At 59.6% G+C, this 18605-nt stretch overlaps 1 protein-coding gene across 2 annotated transcripts; it reads left to right on the top strand.

Moving 5' to 3' along the window:
- The first annotated feature begins 1049 nt into the window (after nucleotides 1-1049).
- FDXR (ferredoxin reductase) lies at nucleotides 1050-12936 on the top strand. Of its 2 annotated transcripts, XM_042967075.1 has the most exons (14): nucleotides 1050-1213; nucleotides 1729-1736; nucleotides 1814-1924; nucleotides 2016-2087; nucleotides 8328-8423; nucleotides 8633-8755; nucleotides 8935-9048; nucleotides 9403-9504; nucleotides 10328-10435; nucleotides 10685-10769; nucleotides 10902-11101; nucleotides 11184-11355; nucleotides 12210-12380; nucleotides 12506-12936. In XM_042967075.1, the coding sequence occupies exons 1-14, from the start codon at nucleotides 1135-1137 to the stop codon at nucleotides 12634-12636; spliced, it is 1572 nt and encodes a 523-aa protein (XP_042823009.1). In that variant the 5' UTR covers nucleotides 1050-1134; the 3' UTR covers nucleotides 12637-12936. The 2 variants fall into 2 exon arrangements, with proteins under 2 accessions (XP_042823009.1, XP_007091360.2); XM_007091298.3 differs by lacking the exons at nucleotides 1729-1736; nucleotides 1814-1924 and having other exon boundaries at nucleotides 1990-2087.
- The last annotated feature ends 5669 nt before the right edge of the window (nucleotides 12937-18605 follow it).

Raw genomic sequence — 18605 nt, 5'->3', positions numbered from 1 at the left:
CTTGGGCGGGGTGGGGGTGGGGTGGGGCGGGGGGGTGGTGGGCAAGAAGGGACCTTAACCCAGCTTGGGAGAAGATGCATCAGGGAAGGCTTCTCCAACGAAGTGTCTGACAAAGAGGGACCTTGGGGAAAAAGGAAGCTGAAGCTGGCATTAGGTTTATTGGGTCAGATTTGACCAGGGATCCTGTCTTTTATATACATATTTTGGTCACCGTGGATTTTTGGCATTAATTTTGATCTTTCAAAACGTTGCATGAAAATACTACTTATCTTGATTACTGGGCTTTTGGCACTCCCTTCAATTCTGCACCCAAGGCCAGTGCCTTAGCAGCCTCACCCTTACTTCCAGTGTTGTTGGGCAAGGGTGGGAGATCTGCCCTGTCCTTAGTACCAGGGGCAAGCCGCTTCTCCCGTTTCTTTACTTACGTAAAGGGGGGGGGGGGGGTGAAACGGGATTGGATCTCCAAAGTTTAAAATGCTCCCTAGCCCGACCTGGACAGCATCTGGCCAGGGTCACGCCTGTAGAACGCCCAGAAAGCCCCGAAGGCTCCGGCAGAAGCCCTTTTTTTCCAGACTTCCGGACTCCGTGGTTATTACGCAATGGACAGGGAGGCGCCCTTGGAACTCGACTCGTGATTGGTTAGGAAGAAACCAGACGTAGGGAGGGAGGGTTCGCTTTGAAAAGGGAAGGGCCCGTGCGTCATCAGAGAGCGACGAGAGTTTCTGAGTGGGAGGGTCTAAGTAAAGTAAGCCCCTTCCTAATTGGCTCTCTCCTTCAGGCGGGATTGGAACAGCGATGAAGATTCGCTCTCCTCCAACCCTAGCCTCTAGACGATTGGAGGGAGGGTGAAGGTTGGGGAGAAATTTATTAAGTCACGACAGTTCGGACGTCCTGGGGGCGGGCCCTCAGCGATAGAGGGTGGATCCGAGGGCGGACTTCTCCTTTGGGGCGGGATTCTTTCGGGCGGGGGGAGTGTGGCCTCCACGCTGCGCTCTCCCAAAGCGTGGGAGGCGGGACTTGGGGGCGGGGCTAGGGAGGGGCGGGGCCGAAGCCCGCGAGCAGCGAGGATCCCCCATCGCGGAGCGCGGGGCCATCTCCGGGGTCGGGTCCGCTGGCTGGTTGGTCTTTCCAGCCATGGCTCCGCGTTGCTGGCGCTGGTGGCACTGGTCGGCGTGGCGTCGGACACGGCCGCCTCTCCCCGGGAGCACCCCGAGTAGGAGCAGGGCACCTGTAGGGCCGGATGGCTGTGCGGGGAGGCCTGCGAGCGCCAAGTGTGGGGGTCGGCGGAGCTGGGGCAGGGCTGGAGAGGGGTGAGAGGGGACCAGGGGCGAGACCGGAGAGGTCATCTCATGCGGATGAGATTGGCGTGGTGTACGGGAGCAGGCGGGGGCCTGTGCGGTGAGATGTTAGTCCACAGAAGTGAGAAGGGGAGACTATGAGGTGCACAGGTGTGAGAAGAGGTGAATGAGGGTTATATGAAGGTCTGTGGGCCGAGAGGGAAGTCCGAAGTAAAACAGGGGTCTATAGGAATGACAGGATCTATATGGACAATATAGTATTCTGTGGAGAGAGAGTGGGTAGAAGAGGCACAGTTGGGCATGGCGCGGGGCGGGGGGGGGGGGGGGTCCACGCCAGCAAGACTGGGATATGGAGCCGGTTGGAAGGATGTGGTATTCTAGCTGGCTGGGTGGGGAACCTTGCAAGAAAAATGAAGTGCTGTGCAGGCAGCTTCAGGGGTGATGGGGGGTGTTGAGTAGGCATAATACATTCATGGGTGAAACGTAGGGCTCTGGATGAAGACACGGACTTTGAGGGTTCAGATGAAGTAAGAGATCCTGCAAACGCCAAGGCTTTGAGGAAAAAGAGGAGGAGAGGGCAATTGGGGGTGAAGCTTGGGAAGCTGCATCTTCTGACACTGTTGTTGGTTTGGGAAGTGGGGAGGGGGTGTTGATCTGACATCCCACCCATTTCCCATTCCCTCCCACAAAGGCTTCCGGCAGCGGTTCTCCACCCAGGAGCAGCCCCCCCAGATCTGTGTGGTGGGCAGTGGCCCAGCTGGTTTCTATACCGCCCAACACCTGCTAAAGGTAAGCCATGTCTTCCTGGTTCCCTCTCCCATGATTCACCTGCTGCTCCAATCCTGAGGGCAAGTACCACCCCTGTGGGTTTTAAAAGCACTCCTGGATCCCTGATGGGAAAGGGTCTCCCAGTCCATCTAGACTGGACACTTCCTATATGCTTTGTCACCTCCATCTGGGGCTCCCCAGTCTAGGTCCTCAACTATGGGAGAAGTGTGTTTGCCTCATAGGCAGCGGTCAGTGGCAGATGGTCTGAGATGCCTCTTTGGCCAAACCCATCAGGAAGATTGTGTAGACCTACAGGATAACTGTATCCTGCCCCTCATCTTCCCTTCTTTCTTTCTCTCCTCTGTCCTCAACATCCTATGTCTTGAGGCTACCCCCTCTTCTCAGAGTTTTCTGGCCTTATAGGTGCTTCGTCATGCTCCAGCGCTATGTTGTTCTTTCAGGCTGCCCTCCACCCCCCCCCCCCCATTCCACCCACCCCAAGGCCAGAGTCTCAAGGCTTACAGTGTTGGCCTTGGTGGGCAGGGCCCCAAGGCTGCTGGTTACCCTTGAGGCTTGGGCAGATATTGGTGGGAGGGGGGAGGGATGGAGACCTAGGCTAAGACATGAGACAGTGGCCTCACTTTGGAGGGACTTGGGGTGTCTATGGAGAGACAGGAGGAAGCATGAATATATTAATTATACACACATACATGCAGAAACTTAAAAAGTAGGGTAACCAATCTTCCTAGTTTGCCTAGGACATGGAGTTTTCAATATTAAAACCTGGGGGATTGGGGCACCTGAGCAGCTCAGTTGGTTAAGCGTCCAACTTCGGCTCAGGTCATGATCTCATGGTTTGTGGGTTCGAGCCCCGCATCGGGCTCTGTGCTGACAGCTCAGAGCCTGGAGCCTGCTTCGGATTCTGTGTCTCCCTCTCTCTTTCTGCCCCTCCCCCACTCACACGCTATCTCTCTCTCAAAAATAAACATTAAAAAAATTTTTAAATGGGGGGCAGTCTTGGGGGGGACTGGCGTGAGTTGGACACCCTGCTGAAAAGTGACCAAGCAACACAGGGGAAAGAGCTAGTTACTGTGATGTGAACGGCATGAGCTAAGTGAGGTGCAGTCAGTCAGAAAGTGTTTCCTGGAGAAGGTGCATTTCAGCTTCATTGAAGGAGGCCACGGGCTTTGGGGAGGACCTGCTGCGTGCGGAGGGGTCATGCATGGGCAAACTGCATGTGGTAGAACAGCCCTCGACCCTGGGATGGAGACCGGGGATCCCACAGGGTCAGGGGAGATCCGGGAGGGTTTTGCGTAAGGGGCACTTGCTAGCTGAGCCTGAAATCTGGGGAGCAAAATTGGGCCTTCCAGGCGGGCTTTTCAGTGCCCCCAGTGTGAGCAGGGGCTCTGACCTGCACACTTGCACACGCTTTCCTTGTAAGAGGTGCCGGGGGATGGACACAGAGCCAGTTACAAGCCAGTCCTTGCCCACTGGGTGTTCCAAGCTACTGGGTGTGCTCCCCAGACAGGAACACAGTGCAACATGTCAGGGGCAGTGGCACTTAGCCAAGCCAGGTACCGTACAGCATCTCATCTCCCCATGACAACCTCTGAAGCAGGTGTCCTGACTCTCACTTCACAGGTCAGGACACTGAGGCTGAGTGACACTGCCCAGAGTCCCCCCGGACGGGGAAGGTGCTAGGCTCTCAATGCAGGCAGGCAGATGGCAGGGCTGCTCTTTTCTTTTCTTTTTTTTTTAATTAAAAACATGTATTTATTTTTATTTTTTATTTAAAAAAATTTTTTTTAACATCTATTTATTATTGAGAGACAGAGAGACACAGAGCATGAGCATGGGAGGGGCCGAGAGATGGAGAGGCACAGAATCTGAAGCAGGCTCCAGGCTCTGAGCCATCAGCACAGAGCCCGACGCGGGGCTTGAACTCACAAACCGCAGGATCATGACCTGAGCCAAAGTCTGACGCTTCACCGACTGAGCCACCCAGGTGCCCCAATTTTTTATTTTTTTTAAGTTCATTTTTATTTATTTTTGAGAGAGAGACAGAGAACAAGCGAGGGAGGGGCAGGGAGAGAGGGAGACAGAATCCCAAGCAGGCTCTGCACTGTCAGCATGGAGCCCGATGCGGGGCTTGAACTGACAAACTGTGAGATCATGACCTGAGTGGAATTCAAGAGTCAGATTTCCTGACTGGTAGGTGAACCACCTGCGCCCCCACCCCCCACCCCCCAAATGTATTTTAATCGAAGTATAGTTGATACACAATGTTGCATTAGTTTCAGGCGTTCAACATAGTGATTCTCCCCCACCCAGTGTGTATGTGACACTGTTATGTTTCCCCCTAGGGTAGCTACCATCTGTCACCGTGCCCGGCTTTCACAGCACCGTTGCCTGTGTTGCCCGTGCTGTACGTTTCATCCCTGTGACTTATTCATTAGATAACTGGAAACCTATGCCTCCCACTCCCCTTCACCCATTTTACCCATCCCTCCACCCTCTCCTCTCTGGCAACCATGAGCTTATTCTGCGTATTTATGGGTCAGAGCTGCCCTTAGGTACCACGCTAGGCTGTTCACTCAATAGTCCTTTATTGGACACTGACACGTTCCAGGCGCAGACTCAACGGTAGGAACATAGGTGTGAGCAGGACAGACATGGGCCCTACGCTCAAGGACATACCAGTCTAAAGTAGGGGGGTTGTGGAGTGGAGAGGAAGAGAGTTCACAGTTTCTAAGCCTCTGATAGTGTAAGAAACGGGGAGGAGGGCGTGGTGTACAGAGAGCTGCACCCAACTCAGCCTGGAGGAGGAGGTGTCCAAAGTGCTGTCTGAAGGACAGAAGGAGCTGCCAGGTGGGCGAGGGGCAGGTGGCAGGCAAGAGAGGCCCAGGCACTGAGAGCCCCATGGGCAAGGCCCGGAGGGAGGAGAGAGTGTCCCTTTGGGGACAGGTGAGTTTGGGAAGACAGGCTTGTGTGTTAAGCGTGGAGAGCTGATGAGCCCAGAGCCGGGGCGCCTCGGAAGGCTCCGGCCGGGCCTGCAGGCAGGCAGTTTTTCAGTCCACTCACCTCCCCCTCCTTCCATCAGTCCCACGGGACAGGTATTTCCGTGCACGTTTCTGGGCCTACCTCACACCTGATCAAACTGGGGCTGGGGCCTAGGAATCAACAATGTAATTAAAAAAAAACTTTTTTACATTTATCTATTTTTGAGAGAGAGAGAGAGAGACAGCAAAAGTGGGGGAAGTTGCAGAGAAAGAGAGGGAGACACAGAATTCGAAGCAGGCTCCAGGCTCTGAGCTGTCAGCACAGAGCCTGACGTGGGGCCCGAACCCATGAGCTGTGAGACCACATCCTGAGCAGAAGTCAGTTGCTTAACCAACTGAGCCACCCAGGCGCCCCAGGAATCAACAATTTTAAACAGAACCCCCCCCCCCCCCCCCGCCCCGACCAGGGGATTCAGAAGCCCACTGCTCTAAGTAGGTTGACTTCACTGACAAGTTTTAGGCAAGCAGCCCATTTTGGACAGGAAAGTCTCTCTGCCTGTAGGGTAGACAGCGGAGCGGGGAGGCAGGACTAGGTGGCCAGGAGAGCAATGGAGAGCTGCGGACGTGGCAGCGGGGCACAGGAGGGGAGGATGACTGACCGACTGGGCAGGGTTGAGGGGAGCCGGGGAGGAGCCCCAGGTTCTAGCTTGGGCTCTGGGTGGATGGGATGGGAGGGAACAGAGGAGCAGAAGGGGAGAGTTTGGGCGGAATGGGGAGTTGACTTCCATCTGGATGGGTTTGAGGGGTCTGCAGTGTCATCCAGGGGTTCAGGTTTGGAGGGGACAGTCCGGGCAGGGGAGAGAGTGGAACAGCAGCAGGTCCATGGGAATCTGAGGTCACAGGAGGGAGTGGCTGCAGCTTCCCCAGGGAATGTATGTCTGGGAGAGGGGAGGGGTCCCACATTGGAAGAACCTCAGAGAATGTTTTCATTGGGAGTTGGGTGGGGGCAGGGGCAGAAGAGAAGAAGCCTGAGAAAGAACAGCCAGAGGGGGAGGGGGGAGCTGAGTCAGAGAAGAGAGAGTTCTCTGAAGACAAGGTCGGCCATGAGAGACCTCAGTAAACACACCAGCAGGTCTAGCACTGGGGAGCTGGCCTTGGACTTGCAGGGGGTGGTGTGACCAGGAGGGAAGGCTCCATAGCAGGAAAGAAGGATGAAAGATGAAAAGCCAGGTTGTGTATGATACGGTCTGCCAGGCTGAGCAGTTTGCACTCTGTCCCTTGGCGGTGGGCAGGCAGGGCAGGTTTGTGGGCAAGGTGATTGCGTGCAGCAGTAACGGTAAAAGGCAGCTTTTTTTTCTTAATGTTTATTCATTTATTTTTGAGAGAGAGAGGGAGAGCACAAGTGGAGGAGGGGCAGAGAGAGAGAAGGAGACACAGAATCAAAGCAGCCTCCAGGCTCTTGAACTGTCAGCACAGAGCCCGACGCGGGGCTTGAACCCACAGAACTGTGAGATCCTGACCTGAGCCGAAGTCGGACATTTAACCGGCTGAGCCACCCGGGTGCTCCTCAAAGGGTGCCTTTTTGATTGAACGCTCACAGTGGGTCAACTGCGGGGCTAAGGGCTTCAGGCCCCGCTCATTTGATCACAAGCATCACCCAGAAGAGCTGTTCTGTTGTAGGAGAAGTTAAGAAACTTCGCTGTGGGACAGAGCCGGACAGCGGAGGGGCTGGGGTTGGTCCCTGCGGAGTGGAGACGGCATCAGTGGGGCGTGAGGGAGGTGGTTCGGGCACAGCCAGTGGCTGGCCTGGATGGGGACAGTAGGAGGCACGTGTAGCCACGCACTGAAGACAAAGTCCTCAGACACTTAGACCGAGAGGACGTGCAGGGCTGACCTCTGCCAGCGAAACAGCAGCAGCAAACGGCACGTGGTCTCTATGTCATGTTCGCCGGGTAGAAACACGCAAGAATGTTAAAGCGTGGGAGGAAGACACGAGGAGCCTCCAGACATAGACCAAACACACATCTGGTGTTTACGTGAAAGCATGCAGGGAAGCCGTGCGGTTTCAAGGACTGTTAAGCAATTACAGTGGGTCTGTTCCCTAACTGGCTCCTGGGCGATCACGGGGCTCTGTTCTCATAGTGCTATCGCACTCGACAGCCTTGAGACCCGAACATCGCTGACGTTTCAGCAATTACACCATTCACTTTCCCGGGGCCTTACAGTTCTCCAGAAATAACTCCCCAGGCACGTTCGGACAGGTGGGTGGTGGGGAGCCTGGACTTGGGCGCAGGCAGTGGAGTGGAGGGCAAGAGGGGATTTGGACAAAGGTGAGGAGGTGAGTGTGAGCCTTTGTAGGGGTGAGGGCGACTGGTGGGCAGGAGCTTATTTGGCTTGAGTCCCATTGAATCGGGAGCATCACAGCAAGAGCCTCCGATAGGGGTGCCCTAAGGCAGGGCAGTGTCATCCATGGGATCCCCAACCTCTTGACTCCAAACCTGCTGTGGCCCAGCATCTCTCACGGTCCTGACCTTCTGGATGCTTCCCAACACCCCCGAGAGGGGGCTGTTATCTGTCCCGGTTTGCAGAGAAGAATCTGACACCCAGGCAGATCTCGGGACTGGCCAGGGCCGTGTGACTGGTCGGTGGCAGAGCCAGACCCAACTTGTCTGACCAACCGCAACCCTTTGCTTTCCCCGTGGCCCCTGTAGGTGCTCCAGAGAACAGGCCACGTGGGACCACTGTATAAGTGAGCTCGTTTTTTCTAAGACCGAGAGTGAGCCGCTTCGATCTCCTTCTCCCTTCCATGTCCCTCCCTCCCATGTCTCGTGGACCCCTTTTCCAACAGGATGATTGTGGAGGCTAGAGCTAAGGCAGCTCTCAAGTTCAAAGCGTAGTTCTCAGCTCATCAGACTGGCTGAGCATTTCTAGAAGTATGGGAGGGTTCAAAGGCAGGGCTGCGTGTCATGCCTGAGCCAAGTGGGTGAAGAAGCTCCCCGGCCGCAACTCCAGTGGCGGGAGAGCTGCCTCCTTCCTCCCCTCGCGATGGGCTGGCAGTCCCGAGGGCTGACCACGGCTGCCCATGCCACCATGCTGCCCCAGTCCTCTTGTCTGGGTCTCCAGGCTGCTGGGGAGTTGGGGGCCCCTCTTTCTCCTTGTGTCCACCCTCCACTGAGCTGGGCTCTCTTGCCCCAACGGGGATGGGAGGAGCCCTAGGGCCCAGCCTCTCCCTCAGCCCCACCGACTGTCGCCCTCTCCCCAGCACCACCCCCAGGCCCACGTGGACATCTACGAGAAGCAGCTTGTGCCCTTCGGCCTGGTGCGCTTTGGCGTGGCGCCCGACCACCCCGAGGTGAAGGTGGGTCTCTCTGGGCCCAAGGAGGGAGTTTGGAGATGGATTACGCTGAGGAGGGAAAGGGGGCTCCCTGGCTGCATGGAATGACCCCGGGCGCTCTGTGTGGATGTCACTCGGGTTCCCGCCTGGGGACATTGTGAGGCGAGGGTGGCTCAGGCATGGTTCCTGAAGTGCCCGGCCCCTAACCCGTTCCCCTCTGGGGCCTGTTGCAGAATGTCATCAACACCTTTACCCAGACGGCTCGCTCGGCCCGATGTGCCTTCCGTGGCAATGTGGTGGTGGGCAGGGACGTGGCTGTGCCGGAGCTCCGGGCAGCCTACCACGCTGTGGTGCTGGTGAGTGCCCACGGGTGGGGGGCAGGGTGGGCAGGGGATTGGGGCAGGGCGGCCACTGGCCGAGGGATGGAAGGTGGTAGGGGTGAGGCCCAAGCCACTGGGCAGGGGAGCTGGAAGGAGGCCTACCAGGGTCTGCCTGGCCCCTTAGCTGGTGCCAAGCACTCTGGGTCTTTCCTCAGAGCTATGGGGCAGAGGACCATCGGGCCCTGGAAATTCCTGGTGAGGAGCTGCCTGGGGTGTTCTCGGCCCGGGCCTTTGTGGGCTGGTACAACGGGCTTCCTGAGAACCGGGAGGTGAGTTTGGGGAGCACTCCTGCTACTTCTTCCTCCTTACCCCTCAGCCAGGGCCAGGGGCGGCTCTTGGATGCCGCAGCTGGGGGGCGAGGGAGCCGCTGTCCAAAACTGGGAGGTCCCCAGTGAGATGAGATGTGAAGCATCAGGCTGCCTGAGGGGGGAGGTCAGCCAGGGAAGGCCTCTGGGAGAAGGCGGGGCTGGGTAGGAGAGGAGGGGCTTCCGCTGAGGCTCAGGTGGGGTGGGCTTTCTGAGTGTGGGGAAGCCTGGGGGCTCGACTGGGGATTGGGCATGAGCTGAGATGAGACTGATCGGGGCCAAGGCTAGGGGAGCCCTACCCGGACCTCTCCCTACTAGCTGGCACCAGACCTGAGCTGTGACACAGCCGTGATTCTGGGGCAAGGGAATGTGGCTCTGGATGTGGCCCGGATCCTGCTGACCCCACCTGAGCACCTGGAGGTGAGTGGGTAGGTCAGGGCTGGAGGCGGGGTGGGGGGGTGGGGTGGGGAGGCTGGGGGCACACTGAGGAGACGGTGCCACTGCCTGCAGGGTTCAGGCCTCATCCTCCAAACTGAGCTCAGTGCCTCTGTTTCCCTATGGTGCCAGGCAGAAGCCTTCCGAAAGGCAGCCCGTGAGCTTTGCCTCATACCGTTTCTGCTTCGCTTTCTGCACTCTAGCTACGTGGGCCTTAAAACAAACAAACAAACAAACAAACAAACAAACAAACAAACACCTATTCAGTGTGTACATCACTCTCCCTGCCAGTTGACCTGTGTTCATCTTTTAGTTCTTGGCTCAGCTGTCCCTTCCTCCAGGAAGCCCTCCAGTACTGCCTTAATAGGTCTATTTCCCTATAATACCCTCTCATAGACTTGTCTACTTCTGTTTCAAGGCACATTGTCACCATGACAATTTTATACTTATTAATGAATATTTGATAAGTGTCACTCTCTCTTACCAGATCAGAAGCTCTGTGAGGGCCAGCACCGTGTCTCTTTTGCTTACCACTGACACCCCACCCCCATGCCCCTTGCCTAGTGCCTGGCCCAAGCAAAACCCTGAGTGGACACTTGTTGAAGGAAAGAGCAGGAAGGAGCCTGGCTGGCTACTAGTTGGAGCCGTTTGCAGAATTGGAGGCAGTGCTCCATCTGGCCACCAGGTGGGGCAGTGGTGCCGTTTCAGGCTGCAGAGCTTCTCCCCACTGAGGGTAGGGAAACAGCCAAATGAAAAGGCCCCTTGCCTGGTCAGTGCCCGATGACTTTAAGCCCTCCTTTTGTGCCAGAAAACGGACATCACAGAGGCTGCCCTGGGGGTACTGAGGCAGAGTCGGGTGAAGACGGTGTGGATAGTGGGCCGACGCGGACCCCTGCAAGTGGCCTTCACCATTAAGGTGCCGGGGCCAGAGGGAGAGGGGTCAGGGTCCCAAATAGATGGTCTGCCCTTGGGAGGTGTGGCAGGACTGAGCCCCCGAGAATGGCTCCTGCCTACGGTGGAAGAGGGGGAGCCCGGCAGGGCCCTGGGGCCTAGTGCCTTCTGTGGTGGCGGGTGGGGTGTCTCCCCTGTGGTCTGGTCTGTGGGGTGGGCTCCAGAGTGGACAGTGCTCTGGGCCTGAACTCCTCCCCTACCTCCCATCCCCAAGGAGCTTCGGGAGATGATTCAGTTACCAGGAACCCGGCCCATTTTGGATCCTGCGGATTTCTTGGGCCTTCAGGACAGAATCAAGGGTGAGGGGCCCTGACCTGGCCCCCCAGCTCTCTAGGAAGGGGATGGTCTAGGTCAGACAGGGCTCGGGGGAGAGCAATGGGGGCGAGGGCTGTAACCCAGGGCCAGGCCTGAGATGTTCTCATTGCTGACAGACGTCCCCCGCCCGAGGAAGAGGCTCACAGAACTGCTGCTTCGAACAGCCACAGAGAAGCCAGGGACAGAGGACGCTGCCCGCCAGGCACCGGCCTCCCGCGCCTGGGGCCTCCGCTTTTTCCGAAGCCCCCAGCAGGTGCTGCCATCACCAGACGGGCGACGGGCAGCAGGCATTCGCCTGGCAGTCACCAGACTGGAGGCAAGTCTCATGTTACTCAAAGATACCCGCCTTCTCAAGTCTCCCCACCCCAGCCCGGTGTTGCCCACATTCTCCTCAACAGGGTGTCGGTGAGGCTGCCCGGGCAGTGCCCACTGGAGACACGGAAGACCTCCCTTGTGGGCTGGTACTGAGCAGCGTTGGGTATAAGAGCCGTCCCATCGATCCCAGTGTGCCCTTTGACCCCAAGCTTGGGGTCATCCCCAATACGGAAGGCCGGGTTGTAGATGTGCCAGGTGAGAGGATGCTGAAATCTGGGCACGAAACCATGGTGGGGGATGGAGAGGCTGCCATCACCTGGGGCCGTTCATTCATTCATTCGGCCAGTGACATGCACTAAGAAACTGCTCTGAGCCAGGATGCTGTTCCGGGACGCTGTCCTGGGACCTAGCCACCCTCCTCCTGGCTCTAGCTAGGAGGGAGGTTCTCAGTCTAGCCGACATGCCCACATATGCCTGGTGATCTAGTCGGTCACTTGACTGAGGCGTGCTTTGGGCTAGGCCCCTGTGCTCGGTGCTGGGACTAGAGAGGAAACCACAGCCCCTGTCCTAAAGGAGCCTCCAGTCTGATTAAATACCCACTCATTCATTCTGCTAGTATTTTTTTTTAATTTTTTTTACATTTATTTATTTTTGATGGAGAGAGAGCATAAGCGGGGGAGGGGCAGAGAGAGAGGGAGACACAGAATCTGAAGCAGGGTCCAGGCTCCGAGCTGTCAGCACAGAGCCCAACGTGGGGCTTGAACCCACGAACTGCGAGATCATGACCTGAGCTGAAGTCAGATGCTCAACAGACTGAGCCACCCAGGCGCCCATTCTGCTAGTATTTAGAAGGGCCTACTAAGACTGGAGGCGGGCCAAGACCCATCTCCTACCCTCAAGGAGCTCCTGGTCGACAGGGAGACTGAGATGGAAACTGAGATGGAGACTGTGATAGGAACAGGTTGAGAAGAGTCCAGGACCGCGGGCCAGCGTGGGTGTGCTTGGGGTGTGCACGCGTGTGCATGCACAGGTGTGTGCCCTGGGGGCTTAGACTTGCCAGAAGTATCCAGCTACCTGTCCTTTCCTGACCCTTTGTTATCCCCTGCCAGGCCTCTACTGCAGCGGCTGGGTGAAGCGGGGGCCCACAGGCGTCATCGCCACCACCATGACTGACAGCTTCCTCACCGGCCAGATGCTGTTGCAGGACCTGAAGGCTGGGCTGCTGCCACCGGGTCCCAGGCCTGGCTATGCAGCCATCGAGGCCCTGCTCAGCAGCCGAGGTCTGGGCCCCATGTGAGCTCTTGGGAGGTGTGGTGGGCAGCCCTGGGCCTTTCCGCTGCTTGGGAAGGGTGCTCGGGGCTGGAGGAGGAGGTGGAGGCAGTGACTTCTCTTCCCTGTGCCTCAGGGGTCCAGCCTGTCTCTTTCTCGGACTGGGAGAAGCTGGATGCCGAGGAAGTGTCCCGGGGCAAGGGTGCTGGGAAGCCCCGGGAGAAGCTGCTGGATCCTCAGGAGATGCTGGGACTGCTGGGGCGCTGAGCCTAGATCCCAGCCTGGCAGGGACGGAAGGCATGCTGTGCAGGGGAGAAGGGCCTGGGTCAGCTAGCAGGACTCTGAGCCACAGCTGTGTCGCCTGCCCGCCCTGGCACGGGGCCTTGGCCGCCTCTTTTCCAGGGCCCTCTGTGTGCTTTCCCCTGGCGAAAGGTCACCCTCGCCAGAGATAACTTTAGGGGTGGGTGGAAGTGCAGGCTGACTTTCCTCCCTCCCACCTCTTTCCCGCCGGACTGTGGAGGGTCACCAGGTCAGGAATATCCTGGAAATAAAACAGCTGTGACGGAGGGCCGGTGGTTGGTGTGCAACTTCTTTTGGGGCCCGGGGTCACCTTCCAGCCACGGCTCCCCGCCTGTCACCAGGTGGCGCTGCAGAGCCAGCTCCCTGCTCTGGGGACTCTTGGGGGCCCGAGGGTGTTTGGCAGTCAGGCCTGGAACCCACTGTCCCTCTGGCGGCTTGGCTCCGCTGCTGCGGCCTGCCTGCCTTCTGCTCACACCTCAGGCACCCTGGGACCCCATCGTGCCTGCTCCGCGGGTCCCTCGGGCCAGTTGCCTTTCTGGTTAGCCCCCCGGAGAACCAAAACAAGAAGAGAAAAAGTGGGAGCGAGGAGTCAGGCAGCAGCCTGCCTCAGGCCCGCCTTGTGGCCCAGAGGGTCCAACCTGTCTTGGTGTCCAGCCACAGGGACAAGCCTTTTAAAAACACCTCAGTCTCTGTAGTACTTTGCAGTTTATGAGGCGTGTTCACCGTCTTTTGTGCCAGTCCCCAAGAGGCTGGTCTCACTTTAGAGAGCGAGGGATCCTCGAACGAACTGGCCCAAGGTCACACAGCTAGTGAGCCGCGGGCTCGAACCCAGGGCTCCAGGCGGGCTGTTGGTTTCTCCGAGGCCGCACTTGGCCCCAAGTGTCGGGTCTGGGGACGCAGCCCCGGAGAGGGGAGAAGGGACCCAGGCGTCCCGCGCGCGGGCGGGCAAGGAGGGGCCTGGAGCAGCGGGGAGCGGGCGGCGGGGCGGGCCGGGGCGGGGCGGAGGCGGCGGGCCCCGGCGGGGCGGGCCCGCGCGGGCGGCGGCGAGCGCTCAGCCACAGCCGGCTGGCGAGCCCTGGGAGCCAGAGGCGCGGCGTGCCGCCCAGCCCGGGACGGAGCCAGGCGCCGAGCGGACCCCGGGAGGGCGCGGGGCGCCGGGCGCGGGGCGGGGGCCGGCCCTGCCCAGCCCGCCAGGCCGCGCCGCGGACACGGGCCCCGCGTTGCCCGGGCTCAGGTGCCCGCCGAGCTAGGACGGAGCGCGCCAGGGCGCGGGGCCGAGGCGCCGGGACATGCAGCGCGCGGGAGGCGGCCGGCGCGGGCTCTCGGCGCGGGCGCAGCGCCCCTTCCCCCCGGTGAGTGGCGGGTGGCGAACCGGGGACGCCAACTTCGCCGCCAACTTGGGGCTGGGCTCGGGCGCCGCGCGGGCAAGGACGGCGGAGACAGACGCGGGAGTCCCGGGGACAGTCTGGCCGGCGCGGGGAGCCCGAGGAGGGGGCGGCCCGGGGCACCGGGACCCTCGGGGACCGGGCCTGGGGTTCGGCCCCGGGGCGGATGGAGAGGAGGCGAGAGAGGGAGGCCGAGGTGACAGGCGCGAGGCGGACGCGAGGGAAGGACGCGGGTGAGGCGCCCAAGACGTTCGTCTCCCCGGTCGCGGAGCCCTCCAGCTCCTCCTTCGCTGGGCGTCGCGGCGCCGCGGGGGAGGGGGCGGTGCGGGGACGCGGGAGTCCGGGCTGCCGGCCCCCGCAACTGTTGCTGCTGGAAGCCCGCTGGGCCGGGGAGCCCGGCCGGGGGCTGGGGCCGCGACCGGGCGGAGGGGGCTGGAGAGGGCCTGGGCAGAGAGGACGAAAGGGGGCTGTGGGTGGTTCCGGGAGCTGGGCCCCTGCCTCCCGGAGGTCTGCCGAGCGCCTTCTGCGCGCATCTCCCTTGACACTCCCCCGCCCCTTCGCACGCTGCGAGTCCCCCGGGTCCTTATCCCCCCAGCTCTCCTCCTCCTCTCCCCCGCCCGGCATAGCGCTCCCTCCTCTGACCTCAGGGAATCAGCGTGGGGTTCACGGGGTGGTGGGATCTTCCCAAATGCTGACCCGGGCTCCGAGGGCGCAAAAGGAAGGCTGGGCGAAGAGGACCATGGGAGAACCGTGAGCCCCGCAGCGCTGGGCCCTGGCTGTCGCACCAGCGGGTATGCTCAGGTCTCCCGGGGCTTCGACAAGGATCCCCGACGGCGGGGAAGGGAAACCCGGAGCCTCCTGCTGCAGAAGGCGTTTCGTGCCCAGGCCTGGGAGGCCTTGTGAAGGCAAGGCATCAAGCAGCCAGGAAATCCCCAAGGGTGTGCGTCCCAGGACCCTTCCAGAGGTCCTGCTCGGTGAGCGAAGATGCGGGGCTCCCAGCCGGGTTCTTGACGCTCACACCATTGATCCACCCTGCTTCCTAGCCCTGCTGTCCCGGCAGGACTTCTGGCTGGGTGCCCCAGCCCTCCCATGGTGGTAACACCCTGGCTCGGTCTCCTCCGCTGGCTCCACAGGGAAACCGAGGAAGGCTCGCGCGCTCTATCTTGGAGCCCGTCTAGTTTCTGGCTGCGCCAGTCGGTTTCAAGTCTGCTCCTAAACTCCGTACTAAGAATTTGAATAGGAGCGTGAAGGGGAGTCCGGGAGGCTGGAGACCAGACTTCTGGGTTCACCCCAAGCCCTGGCACCCCGGCCCACAGCCCCGTCAGCCAGGCGAGCTCGCCCCCCGCCAGCCTGCGGGGCTTGCGGTGAGTGGGGGTGGGGGCCGAGAGCCGGGAACGCCTGCGGGGTGGGGGGTGGGGTGTAGCAGCGCGGCGGGGGCGCGGACGTGGTGCCCAGTTTGGCCGCCAGGAGGCGTGGCACGGGTCCCGGAGCCCGGAGTCGCCGCCGCTGCCGCCGCCGCCGCATCGCGAGTGTCCTTGAGCCGCGGGTGACGGTGGCTCTCGCCGCTCGCGCCCCGTCCTCCCGCGGGGGGAGCCTGATGCCACGTTCCCTATGAATTATTTATCGCCGGCCTAAAAATACCCCGAACTTCACAGCCCGAGTGTAAGAGATTCCTGCCAAGGGGAGGGGGCGGGGCGCCCCCCGGGGGGCCAGGGCGGAATCGGCGGGGAGGTGGAGGGGGCGGGGTAGTTAATCTTGGAGGGAGACTTTGGTGCCCGCGCCAGTGGGAGCGAGATGCAGCGGCGGTCTTTTCCCCTGACGCCTGGGTTCGGATTTTTAGCTCAGCGGAAGTGCAGGAGGGAAGGAAACCCGACGGCAAAGGAGAGGCCGCTTACCAAAGGGCTGTGGATATAACGGGGCCGAGCAGCCGGGATCCCCCTGCTCCCCCGAAGCAGCGCAGCTGGTGGGTGGGGCCTCTTCCTGGGGCCAAAGCTCTTGGCCTGGGCGGCGGGGGGCGGCGGGGGAACCACCAGTGTCTGGTGTGTGAGTGTGCCTGTGCGCACATCCGTGTGCGGGAGCCTGCCTGGGAATGGGGGAGGGGGTTGGAGGGCGAGAAGAGCCCTCAGCACGCGGAGGTTCTCAGGCAGCTCAAGGTGATGCTGAGTGTTTCAGAGGACTGACCACTGCCCCCCTCCCCTGGGTCCTTTTGTGGTCCCGGCGTTCAGTAATTTACTAGCCTGTTAGCGAAAGATGCCAGACGCTGAGGGAGGGGGCAGAGGTTCCTAAGACAAAGTCAGGTGTGTGGCAGGGGCATCATCTGGTGGGCAAATACCTGCCAGTGGCATAGTAGGGAGCTTCCCAGCCTCTGAGGGGTAGGGGTAGGAAGGGCAGGTGGCCTACAGCCCCACCCAGGCCCTATGTCTTGTCACCTGCTGTGTCCAGAGCCCAGAGGGACTAGGGCAGGTGCCCTGTGGGAGAGGGATTTAGGTTGGGCCCTCAAAATTCTGGAATTTTGTTGCGTAGGCAAGAGAGAGGCCATGGGAAGAGGACATTCTAGCCAGAGGGAGCAACAGAGCAGGGACCTGGGGGTGATGACAGTGGGGGCTGTCTGGCTAACAGACTGGCAGGAGCGTGGAGTCGATGGAGGGGAGAGAATGCGTTGGTGTCTGGGTGTGTGGGGCCCTAATCATGGGACCAAGGTGTCTGGACTTCATCTGTGGGCACCAGGGAGCAGCTGTGCTGTCTGAGGAGAGGGTGCGGTGGCCCTCTGAGCAACGCTTCAGATCAGTGGGGTGGGAGGGTGGGGTGGTGGATGGGAGGTGGAGGGGTGGGGGGCCGGGGCTGGGGCTATGACCCTCCTGCCTTGTGGGGGAGACTGGATGTCATGTGGTGATAAGACCCTGGGGTCTGAACCTCTTTGAATCTGCCCGTTGCTCTTTGAAGCCCAGAAATTTGCCTGAAGGAGCCCCTCCCGTCCAGTCGCATTCTGTGCTCACTCCTGACGGGAGGCACCACCTGCCTCAACTTCCTCTTCTCAACTCCAGTCCCAGGGGACACCTTCCCACAGGGGGAGTCTCTGGGGGCAGGGCCCCCTAGGAGTTGGGGGAGGGCCTGGATCCTGCATCTAGAGTCACGTTTTTCCAAAGAAGCAAAATGAGAGCTGCATGCATCATTTTACATTTTCTAGTGGCAACGTTAGAAAAAGTGAAAAGAAACGGGTGAAGTTAGTTCTAGCGGTATATGTTTAACTCAGTGCATGTGACATTATTTCAACACGTAATCAATATAAAAAATATTGAGATACTTCACGTTCTTGTTTTCATGCTAAGTCTTCAATATCCAAAATGTCTTTTGCCCTTAGAGCGGACCTCAGTTCAGACGAGCCACATTTCAAGTGCGCATAGTCACATGTGACTGGTGGCTGCACAGCACAGACCTGGATTTCAGAGCTGGGAGGCAGAGCCGGGGGAGGCTTGGGGCTGCCCAGGGGGTAGGGAACCTATTGGGACCCGGCTGTGGGCAGAGATGGGCACAGAAAGGCCTGGCAAGGTAGGGGGGACATGGCAGTCCCTTTTGCGGGTATAACTTGAGATCCCTGATTGGTGGTAGCTGAGGTGTGGTGTGGTGTGGCTTGGGCTGCAATCTCAGACTCATACATGTGTCCGGGCTGACATTCTGAGTCGATGTACCAGGAAACCATACACGGGGGTGTGTGTGGGGGGACTTCAAGGGCACCACAATGAGTATCCATTCCCTCCCCTGCCAAAAATCCTGTCTTCTCAGCCTAAATTAAACCAGGTTCACCCTGGTCACCCTTTGGCTCCTGGTCCCTTTGGCATCCCCCGTTCAGAAGTTTTGCTGGGGATGTGATGAAGATGGAAAGGGGTGGCACTGCCATGGCCGATGTCCAGCTGGGAGAGAGAGCTGCATCAGTGGGCACCACTCACTGACTTGGCTGTTGGTTCCAATCCAAAGCAATGATGTTTACTTAGCAGGGATACGCATCACGCCCTTGGGTGAGGTCAAAAAAATCCTGCACACTAGCGACGGCCTGGGGAAACAGCTCGTGTGTGAGACCTCAGGGTCCCAGGTGACCCTGAGTCCTGACCAAGTCAGTGGTGTCACAGCCCTGCTGTGGAGTAGGTACTACTAAGTTGAGGCCACTCAACTACTAAGTTGAGTGGGGGTGTCTGAGGCCCAGGAGGACGGGGCTCTATGCCAAGCAGGGCCACGCAGAGCAGGGCCCTTAGGGATGTTAGTTTCAGTTTAGGATGGGGAACATGGAGGCAGGGCAGAGAGTGTCACAGAAGCTGCCTTCTTTCACCTGGATGTGGGCTGTCGCTGTAGGATAAGGATGCTGATAGCAGTGGGGAGCCCCCATGCTGCTGTGAGGTAGGTCCCATGTTATCTCAAGAAAACCTACCTGAGTGGCTTCCCCAGGACCACACGGCTAGTCAGTGGCAGAGCTGGGACTTGAACTCAGGTCTGGCTGACTCCAATCCATGCACCTGGACACCAGACTAGCATTTTCAGTGTGTCCTCCCAGGGTAG

This window comes from Panthera tigris, chromosome E1 (genome assembly GCF_018350195.1).
Source record: "Panthera tigris isolate Pti1 chromosome E1, P.tigris_Pti1_mat1.1, whole genome shotgun sequence".
Classification (NCBI taxonomy): Eukaryota; Metazoa; Chordata; class Mammalia; order Carnivora; family Felidae; genus Panthera; species Panthera tigris.
The sequence above is the reverse complement of the archived record's forward strand: the minus strand, read 5'-3'. Positions and strand labels throughout refer to the sequence as shown.

What these genes read in the sequence shown, in the direction of transcription:
- FDXR (XM_042967075.1), top strand. Translation starts at nt 1,135, where the DNA reads ATGGCTCCGCGTTGCTGGCGCTGGTGGCACTGGTCGGCGTGGCGTCGG. An exon ending in CCGCCCAACACCTGCTAAAG is followed by an intron (nt 2,088 to 8,327) that starts GTAAGCCATGTC and finishes CCCTCTCCCCAG; the next exon opens with CACCACCCCCAGGCCCACGT. An exon ending in GGCCCTGCTCAGCAGCCGAG is followed by an intron (nt 12,381 to 12,505) that starts GTCTGGGCCCCA and finishes CCTGTGCCTCAG; the next exon opens with GGGTCCAGCCTGTCTCTTTC.